Source organism: Andrographis paniculata, unplaced genomic scaffold (genome assembly GCF_009805555.1).
Source record: "Andrographis paniculata isolate CXL003 unplaced genomic scaffold, ASM980555v1 Contig86END, whole genome shotgun sequence".
Taxonomy (NCBI): domain Eukaryota; kingdom Viridiplantae; phylum Streptophyta; class Magnoliopsida; order Lamiales; family Acanthaceae; genus Andrographis; species Andrographis paniculata.
In genome coordinates this window covers 4,200,475-4,211,205 of record NW_026137624.1, presented here as the reverse complement: position 1 = coordinate 4,211,205, position 10,731 = coordinate 4,200,475, and the positions used below count along the sequence as shown (strand labels likewise).

At 34.6% G+C, this 10,731-nt stretch overlaps 1 protein-coding gene across 1 annotated transcript; it reads right to left on the bottom strand.

Moving 5' to 3' along the window:
- Window positions 1-7,439: 7,439 nt before the first annotated feature.
- Window positions 7,440-8,853, bottom strand: LOC127242249 (transcription factor MYB30-like). The gene is made up of 2 exons (XM_051261712.1): window positions 8,340-8,853; window positions 7,440-8,253 (listed from the first exon to the last, which is right to left on the bottom strand). Exons 1-2 carry the CDS (start codon window positions 8,603-8,605, stop codon window positions 7,554-7,556), a joined length of 966 nt encoding a protein of 321 aa, XP_051117669.1. The 5' UTR covers window positions 8,606-8,853; the 3' UTR covers window positions 7,440-7,553.
- Between the last annotated feature and the right edge of the window lie 1,878 nt (window positions 8,854-10,731).

Here is a 10,731-nt window from a genome sequence, read left to right as displayed (position 1 = left end):
TTGTGCAATTGAATTTTTTGACTTTAGAAGAAAAAGCCTCGATAAAGAAGAAGAATTAAGGCTTCTAAACATACCTTACTGTGTTTACTCTTAAATAGATATGTAACACAAACTATAAAATAAGACCATACAATTTTTTGTTAATATAATATAAATGTAACATATAAATTCATAATACACTACGGGTGTGTTTGTTTGGGGATTCTCCCCAAAATATACTATTTATTTCATTTTTTTTCCCACAAAGATATCAAATCAAACACTTATTTTTTATTTTTTATATTATAATAAAAATCAATTTTACATTCAAAACATCACATCAACACCTATTTATATCACATCGTACAACTATTTTCAAATTCAAAATTTTTTTTTACTATTCAAATCCCAACTCAAAATCCAAACCCCTAAACTATTGATCCTAAAGATGTAATATAGGACCTAATACTTGTAGTTTACAATTAATCGAACACATACAAGACAAAAAAGCATCGAATCTTTTATATATATATATATTTTAAATCGAAGGAGTTTGGACTCAGGTTACCCAACATTCCAACTGTGTAGCAACATATACACACAACCACGACCCAAACCCTATCGACATCCACGAAAATGCACAATCAACACAAATATAACCCCAATCGAAAGAAATCTCAAAATTCTAAGCCTAAATCATCACGGACAACCAAATAATACCATGAATAGTATATAAAGGAATAATCGAGAAATCAAACCAAAGAACAGCCTTAGAAAAGGCTGAATCACAACCGCAGGGGACGAATCTCAAGCTTCGATGGCCAATCTCGCCGAAAAACCAAGCACAGATTGATCGCAAAGCGTCGGGAACAGTAGGGTTTCAGAGAGTAATGTGAGAATGAGAGAATGAACCACGCTCCAATCGAACCGGGGAAACATACATTTATATGAAAATTCCAGAACCGGTTCGGGGCGGTCCAGATCCAAACAATATTGGGTCGAATTGCGGGTACAGATTCCGGGTTTTGAAGAGTTGGATCGGGTTGAAATGTATTATGCACAAAACATCACAAATCTCCACCTTTTTGGGCATTGGAGAAAGTGCTTTAAAGGGTGTCATCACAGTCCGAGCTCCAACGACTTCAGTCTTTTAACCTGCGGACTTATTATTATGGTTAATATTCACAAATTTTAACAACTAAACAAACAACCACAAAAATAGCTACATAAACAGATATAACAAGCAGAAAACAGAATGATTAAAGAAAAGATACAGGTTTTTAAGTTTCAAAATATTTTCCTAATCAAAAGTATCTATATACATTGTTTTTTTACACAAATTGAATTTTTTTATTGACAAAACTTTAGTTCCCATGTCCGCAGGATTATATTCAGAAGGTATTTTTTCTAGTTTTAAAAAACCCTTAGACACTATATCACGAATATAATGAAACCTAACATCTATATGTTTGGTTCGATCATGAAAAACTGAGTTTTTACAAAGTTGGATTCCGGATTGACAATCTGAAAAAACTGTTACTTCATTTTTCAAGTAGTCTATTTCATTTAACAACCCTTTTAACCACATACCTTCCTTTAAAGCTTCAGTTATGGCCACATATTCAGATTCTGTCGTAGAAAGAGCAACTATAGGCTACAATTGGGATTTCTAACTAACACACGAGCCACACAAAGTAAAGATATAAGATGTAGTTGACTTCCTAGAATCTCTATCATTCGCATAATTGGAATCCACATAGTCATTTAGTTTTATTTCACTAATGTGTTTACCAAATACTAAGCCAACATCAATAGTATCAACCAAGTATTTAAACATACATTTTAAAGTATTCCAATGTTCCACACTAAGATTAGACATATATCTACTCAAACAACTAATAGAATACGCTAAATCAGGCCTAGTGCACACCATCAAGTACATAATAGAACCTACAACACTAGTATAAGAAACATTCGTCATGTATTCCACATTATTTTCAGATTTTGGGCATTGATCTTTAGATAAGATGAAATTAGAAGTAAGGGGGACAGAAGAGGGTTTAGCATCAGTCATGCAAAATCTGTTCAAAACTTTCTTAATGTATGAAGATTGATTTAAAAACAACAAATTATCTTTTCTATTCCTAAGTATATTCATGACAAGAATTACTTTCGCATCCCCTAAGTATTTCATATCAAATTTCTTGCTTAAACAGTTTTTCACATGATTAATGGTTTCCAAACTAGGACTCATAATCAACATATCATCAATATATAATAGCAAGAATATGAGATGCTTATATGCTATTTGAAAAAACAAACAATGGTCAAAATTACTTCTATTAAATTCCAAAGATTTCATGCATTCATCAAATTTTATATTCCATTGCCTAGGGGATTGTTTTAGTCCATAAAGAGATTTCTTTAAAAGACATACATGATTAGGATTATTTTTATCAAAGAAGCCTTCCGGCTGTTTCATGTAAATTCTTTCATACAAATCACCATGTAAAAATGCAGTTTTTACATCTAATTGTTTCAATTCCCAATTATAGTAGACTATTTAACAACAGACGCAAAAATTTCATTGTAATCTATTTCCTCTTTTTGAGTAAACCCCTTAGCAAGTAATCTTACTTTAAAGCTAACTTCATTTTCATCTTATTTTACTTTGTAAAGCCATTTACAATCAACAACAAAACTGTTAGCTAACTTTGGCACCAAAATCCAAGTATTATTATCCTTTAATGATTTCATTTCTTCATTCATAGCACTAATCCACTCATTTTTATGTTTTGATTTCATAGCCTCAGTATATGACTTTGGTTCATTACCATCTAATGATTCAAATACATTATAAGCTAATGAGGTAACATCAACATAAAAAAATCATCTAACCTAAGGGGCTGCCTTACATTTCGCCTAACTCTATCCCTAACAAGTCGATAATTTTCCAAATTTTGATCAATATTTTCAACAGTTCCAGATTCAAATCCCTCACTAACATCATCAGAACTAATTCCCGGATCAGCCTTTGAATTTCTAGAATTAAAATCTGGATCAAAACAGGCTATTTCGGTATCAATTCCACTTGAAGCATTATTATCAAGTAATTCAGCCTCTAAATCGGCTAAATTATAATGATTTTGCTCCACCTCACTTTGAATATCGTTAGAACCATTAACAGCAGTGTTTTCATCATTTAAAGTCTGATTTTGCTTCAAACAGGGCATTTCATTTTCATTAAATGCTACATCATGACTAACAAAAGTTTTAAAACCTGGTTTAGTATTTAACCATAGTCTATATCCTTTAACACCCTCAGGATACCCTAGAAACACACATTTCTCAGCCCTAGGTTCAAGTTTATCATTGAAAACACGTATAAAAGCAAAACAACCAAATACTTTCAGGTTTGAAAAATCAATTTTCTTTCCACTCCACCTAAATTCGGGACATTCACCATTTAAAGGCACTGAAGGAGATCTATTAATCAAATAAGCTGTTGTATTTACAGCCTCTCCCCAAAATCGCTTGGATAAACCCGAGGAAGCTAGCAAGCTTCGAACTCTTTCTAATAGAGTTCGGTTCATCGGCTCAGCAACCCCATTTTGTTGAGGTGTGTAAGGGGCTGTTTTATGTCGCTTTATTCCATTTTCAATGCAAAAGCCATCAAACAAAGTGTTGCAATATTCTAAGCCATTGTCAGTTCTCAAACACTTAATCTTTTTACCCGTTTGATTTTCAATAAAAAAATTTCCAGTTTTTAAAAATTTCAAAAACATCAGACTTCTGTTTCATTAAAAATACCTATACTTTCCTTGAAAAATCATCAATTATAGTAAAAAAAAAATATCTTCTACCACTATGTGTGGGTTCATTATAAGGTCCCAGACATCTGAGTGAAGATATTCAAGGATATTTTTTGAAAAAATTCTGCTTTCAGTGGGTTTTTTTAGGAAAGGTAACTTTATGATGCTTTTCATAGATGCAATTATCACAAAATGACACATTTGAAAAATTTCCAGAACCAAAACATTCAGATTTATGCAAAATCTCTAATCCTCTATTACTCAAATGACCTAATCTCCTTATGCCACAACTCAGTGTTGTCTTGGACAGCATTCACATATGCATCAGATTCACAAACTGGCACAACAGTCACACTATAGAGGTTATTTCTCAAATTAGCCTTGAAAACTACTAAAGAAACCTTAGTTATTTTCATAAAATTTATTCTTCATTTTCCTCTAGTCCTAAGGAAGACAAAGCATCACAAGAAAGTAAGTTATTTGACAGATTAGGAACATGTCTTACATTGCACAGCTTTAAAATATTTCTAGATTTAAATTTCAGAATAACAATCCCTATTCCTTAACACTGCAAACCCTATTGTCAGCCATAGTCACATTACAGTTTGAAAGGGTTTTATAATCCCTGAAAAACTCTTTAAAATGAGTCATGTGATAGGTGCATGCTGAATCTAATAACCATTCATTCTTATTAAAAGCAGTTACATTAGAACACTCAACAGTAACAACAAACACTTCACCTAAGCAACCCTCATGAGAAATCAAGTTTACTGTTCATTTGAAGAAGTATTAATTGGGGTTGTTCCATTTCTAAAGTTGTTATTATTGTTATTCAAGTTTCTATTCTTTTTAGGACAATTCCTAATAAAATGTGAAGGGTCACCACAATTAAAACAGCATTTGACATACTTTGAAGGGGTTTGAGATCTATTCCTAGACTTACTTCTATACTTCTTCTTATGTTGACTATCCCATTGCTTATTGTTATTGGAAGAAGAGCCATTTTTATTCGGTCTATAGGGAGATCTACCCTTAACATGCATCACCTCACCATGTAACTGTTTATTAGCTTTATTTAGTTGCAAATCCACTTTTTTACTTTTTAGACCATTTACAACAATATCAAGAGTAATCACATCTCAACCATACTTTGATTTTACATCTGAATATGTACTAGGGATTGCATTTAACATGACAATAGAGCTGTAATCATCTATATTTTTATCCCCTGTAAGTTTTATATCTTGAATTAACTTGGAAAAAACATCTAGATTTTCATCTATTGTCTTTGAAATGTCTAATTTGAAGCTAAAGAATTTCTTTAATAGATATATCCTATTTGGAAGAGAAGTTTCAGTATACATATTATTTAATTTGTCCCACAAATCCTCAGCTGAGCCATAAGTTCCTATTTTCCTAATTACATGGTCAGCTAGGTTTAAAATAATGCACGAAGACGCAAGTTCATCCAGCTCAAGCCTTTCTTCAAGAGAAAGGTCGACTGCTTGATCAGGTTCCACGACTTTTATCAATCTTTGAGTTACAAGGACACTTCTCATCTTTTGTTTTCAAATTGCAAAATCAGATTTTCCATCAAAGGGTTGTATGTTAAAAAATGATTAACCAGCCATGATCTTAGAAGAAAAACAATCTGTTTTATTATTTTTCACAGAATCACTGGAAAAACGGATTTATGGTTTATAAAATCTCAACAAAAGAACCACCAGATAGGAATGCACCAAGAACTGAGAAAAAACCGAATATTAACTAATCCAAAGGTTAGTTTCTTGAGAAAACTAACTTAGAAGCAATTAATATTACCCAACACACAATCAGATTTGCACAAACTGCTCTAACTAACACTTTAAAAGATAGAACAACCAACAACAGCCACACTTAGCACAAAAACAGCCACTTAGCAGACTAAAATAGCCACACTTAGTCACCACAGAACTGAAATCTCATAAAAACACGCAACAGGGTTAGGAATGTTACCCACTCCAAGCTCCACAACTGTTCTTTTACTTTCTTATCAAAAAACAAAGCCTTCAACCTGTAAAATCCTTCAAACTGCGCACTTAATACATAGATTAGTAAAGTTTGGATGAATCAACAACAAAGAACTACACAAATCAACCAAATAAGGATGATTTCAAGTCCTAATCTCCTACAGGGCCTATCTTAGTCCTAATCAAGGAGATCTAAACTTTACAGAAGTGAAAAACACTTCAAAAATCAGTTTTCACTTTGACAGAAAAGTAAACAACCAAGATTTCGGAAAAACTTGAGATTATTTACAAAAAAACTTCGGATTTTACAGAGAGAACTAGGTGTTCACTCCAGGAACTTGAGAATCACAATTCCAGTAAACTAACAAGCCCTAATTGCTCTGATACCACTTGAAGATGTAATATAGGACCTAATACTTGTAGTTTACAATTAATCGAACACATACAAGACAAAAAACATCGAATCTTTTATATATATATATTAAATCGAAGGAGTTCGGATTCAGGTTACCCAACATTCCAACTGTGTAGCAACATATACACATAACCGCGACCCAAACCCTATCGACATCCACAAAAACGCACAATCAGCGCGAATATAACCCCAATCGAAAGAAATCTCAAGATTCTAAGCCTAAATAATCGTGGACAACCAAATAACACCACGAACAGTATATAAAGGCAGAATCGAGAAATTAAACCGAAGAACAACCTTAGAATAGGCTGAATCACAACCGCAGGGGACGAATCTCAAGCTTCGATGGCCAATTTCGCCGGAAAAACCAAGCACAGATCGCTCGCGACGCATCGGGAACAGTAGGGTTTCAGAGAGTAATGTGAGAATGAGAGAATGAATCACGCTCCAATCGAACCGGGGAAACATACATTTATATGAAGAATCCAGAACCAGCTCGGAGCGGTCCAGATCCAAACAGTATTGAGTCGAATCGCGGGTACAGATTTCGGGTTTCGAAGAATTGGGTCGGATTGAAAAGTATTATGCACAAAACATCACAGATCCATATAATATACATACTACTATTGAATTCCGCACTATAGATATTTTCATAGAACAGTCAACATATGATATAACCATGCCTTGATCTCTATTTTAATGCAATGATTTGCATCAATCTAACACCCTAACCTCGCTCATAGTTCTTACAATGTGTTTCGTTCTATGGTTTTTCTTCTAATGATTCCCTTAGTGCTTAGACATATTTCATATATGTATGTATATATATATGGATGAATAATATTCGATAGAGATTGAAAATTCAAGAAACGATATATATATATATATATATACATATATTGTGGGGGCAGAAAACAATAAAGGGAAGGCGCCATTTGAGGATGCCCGTCCAGCTAAAGACCTAACCAGTTCTTGCCAAAACGTCAGACCACCTTTTTCCCTCACTCACATCTACCTATTTCTTAATTTAATTAATTAATTAATTCATTTGCTTTAAATTTATCAATCTATATATATATATTCAATTAATTTATCTGAAATCAACTTATGATAATGGTGACGATGATGATCGTATTTGCAGACAGACAAATATATCTGATTAATTTGAAGGAGATGGAAAACAAATGTAGATCATATATATATATATATATGTATATATGTATCGAAGAGTCTGCTGATATATTATGAAAGTGATGGTACAAGGTAAGATTAACGACGCCGACAACGACGAGACGTGTGGAGCCTCTGACTGAAGAATTAATCATACTCACTGCAAGATTAAGACAATGCCGATGGAAGCTCCTGCTGCTGCTGCTGATGATGATGATGATGTTGTAATAATTGCTGTTGGAAGTCCGGGACCTGTAGCCTTGCCTCCTCCTCCTCCAAGTACGTCCACTCTGGCGGCGCACAAGGGTAAATCGGACAATTCGCATTCCCCCAGGCTACGCTGCCGTTCAACATCATCTCCCCGCCGCCGCCGCCGCCGGCGGATGACGACGATGAATTATTGATGTTTTCTCTCGCGCTGTAGAAATCATCGTAGGAATTGAAGCTCCAATTAGGTACGAGGTAACGATCGACGCCTGAATTCCTCGACAGATTCTGATCATCGGAGGCGTAGGAAGCCTCTCCCATGGCGTTTGTCTGAAACAACCCGGCCGGAGCGACGCTTGCCAGGAAATTCAGCTCCATTTGGTCGCACGTCGTCGTCGCCGGAGCTTCTATGGCGGCGGAGTACGGCGGCGGCAGCGGCGGAGGGTAGACATTGTAACAGTAATCGTTGATGGAGAAATAATTCTGGAGATAATCTCGTCCTCCGAATTTCTTTCCCTCCGATTTCTTACCATTTTCCGATCTCGCCGTCGCCGCCGTTGTCCGCTGCCGGCCCAACAGCTTCTTCTTCAGGCGCGTGTTCCAGTAATTCTTTATGTCGTTGTCAGTTCTCCCCGGCAACTGAGCCGCAATGATCGACCACCTACAAATCAAAATCAAAAATCAAAAAATCAAAATCCCCAAATTAAAAACCCTAATTTCAAAACCAATTCAATTCGATATATTGACCTGCTTCCGATGGTGATATAGAGGCTGCAAATGAGGTTATCTTCCTCCTCAGTAAATCCGCCATGTTTGATGTTGGGTCGGAGGTAATTGAGCCATCTGAGGCGGCAGCTCTTGCCGCATCTCTTGAGGCCGATTTTGTGAGGCAAGGCGATCCAGTTGCCGCCGGTGCCATGGGAGTCGATGTAGGTTTTGAGCTTAGCGTCTTCCTCAGGGGACCATGGCCCACGCTTCACGTTCGCCTTGTCGCAGCACGGAGCTCTGCCCATCTTCAGACCGGACCGGTCGGATTGCCTCTTATCTGTCTCTCTCTATCTCTATCTCTTTCTGTATCTCTATCTGTATGTAATGAAATGATGAATTGCTGGCTGCTACCTATCTAAGCTAGCACCTATCTAAGCTAACTATATATGATTGATATCATCGTCAATTCATAGAGATATAGATACAGATAGATACAGTTGGTGTGTGTATAGGTGGTGGAGGTCGGAGAGAGAGAGAGAGTATATCTGCAAGTAATGGCTGGAGGAGAGACAATGAGACATGGAATGGATGGTTGTATATAGATATATATATATATATGTGTGTGGAAAGATGGAGATGAATTATATAGAGTATATAAATATAATAATAGATTAATGAAGCAGCAGATTTGAAAGCCCACAACAGTGGAGATCGAAAAAGGGGTTTGGGATTGTCCTTTAATTGCCTGTCCGGAATCTCATTTTAGATTTGCTATGAGATTTAGAGGCTTGTTTATTTCAAGGCAGATGAAATAAATATATAAATAATTGTAGTTCCACTATAGAAATGTTTAATATATAATGGTGTCGACATAAGTAATAGATATATGTTTTAATATAGCATATGCTTTGGCATACATTTAAAATACTGTTATACTACTTGTTCTTTTAATTTCTTGTTTGGTAATTAAACTAATAATTTATACTACATTCATTTACTTTTTGCATTTTGATATTTGAATATTAATTATTATATCAAAATGTAGTACAAATTAAGAAAAAGTTACAAAAATCCTTCTATTAATATCTTATAATACTAATAAAAGGATATTTGTAGAAAATATTATACAAATATAAAAATATTTTTAATATTAAGTACAATGATGCAAAAAATAATTGTGACCCTTAGAGGCGGACAAAGATATCTCTGTTTCGAAATAATATAATCCCCATAGTAGATGGAACATAAAAGAATATAGTCATGGACATTATGATGACAAACAAAATATCAATCTCGATATATTTAGTGTGTTCATAAAAATATATTATTATGAGATAGATGAATACTAATCTTCTTATAGCAATAGATAGTAATAAGAGATGAAAAAGTTATGTCAAGATCAACAAGTAACCAGAAAAGTTTACTAAGTTTGTCAAGATCAACAAGTTTACCAGAAAAAGTTATGTCAAGATCAACAAGTAACCAGAATAGTAATCTTTTCTAATATCATATTTACTAAGTTTGTGATTCATTCTCATTCAAATCATCTCTCGTCGATCTAGGGTAACTTTCTTCCCTCCATTTCCATTGTCTTCAAATCGCCGAAAGAATGTGTTCGTGACCGGTAATCGGCATTCAATCGCTCGTCACCGAAATTCAAACAAGATCTTCGTGTTCATCCCGCAGCGCTTTGGGTTCGCCTCCAAAGTTCTTCGTGTTCGATAGCTATCTTTAACAGAAAGAAAAAATGGTGAAGCCTTCGGGTTCAAGTGATCCTATCATTCAACCCCCATGTGTTCCCAGAAAAAGCCCAGTTGAATGGGTTGGTATGACGTCCTTCCGGTGAGACGTTAAGTTGAGTGTTTGTTCTGCTTGCTAAAAATTCTCGTATGATATGCTAAGTAATATTTTCATATACTAAACTAATGTTTTTAAAATTTTGACTTTATATATTACTTAATACATAGGATCAGAATGGAAAATCAAATGAGTGGTACAAGGCTGAGATTTTTTGAATGTTTGATGTTGTTTTCAAATTAAAGTAAGAGTGTAACTTGAAATTTAATAGTGTCAAGCAATATGAAGCTATTGATGAGGAATAAATTGATGATGCCGTCAAAAGAGTTGAAAAAGAAGGTCTTGATGAAGGGAATATTGAGAAAGTAATTTTAATTGTATGAATTTATGTAATTAATATTGTTCTATTAGATATCTATTATTTCCCTTTTCATTTCGCATTATATAAGATCCTTAACCTTGATCATTGTCACAGGAGTCTGCTGAATGTGATTTTCCCGTACGAAAAGTACATTTGAAGAAGCTTTTTTTTCGGTGCAAAAATTTTATTCGAAGAAGGGAAAAATACTAATGCTCATCCGAAAAAAATCTCGTATTAAGATAAGTACAAAAAAACATATTGGTGGGTGAGAGT

Excerpts from the sequence above, each read along its gene's own strand:
- LOC127242249 (XM_051261712.1), bottom strand. The coding sequence starts at position 8,605 with ATGGGCAGAGCTCCGTGCTGCGACAAGGCGAACGTGAAGCGTGGGCCA. Across the intron at positions 8,254-8,339 it reads TATATCACCATCGGAAGCAG|GTGGTCGATCATTGCGGCTC; the intron begins GTCAATATATCG and ends TTTGATTTGTAG.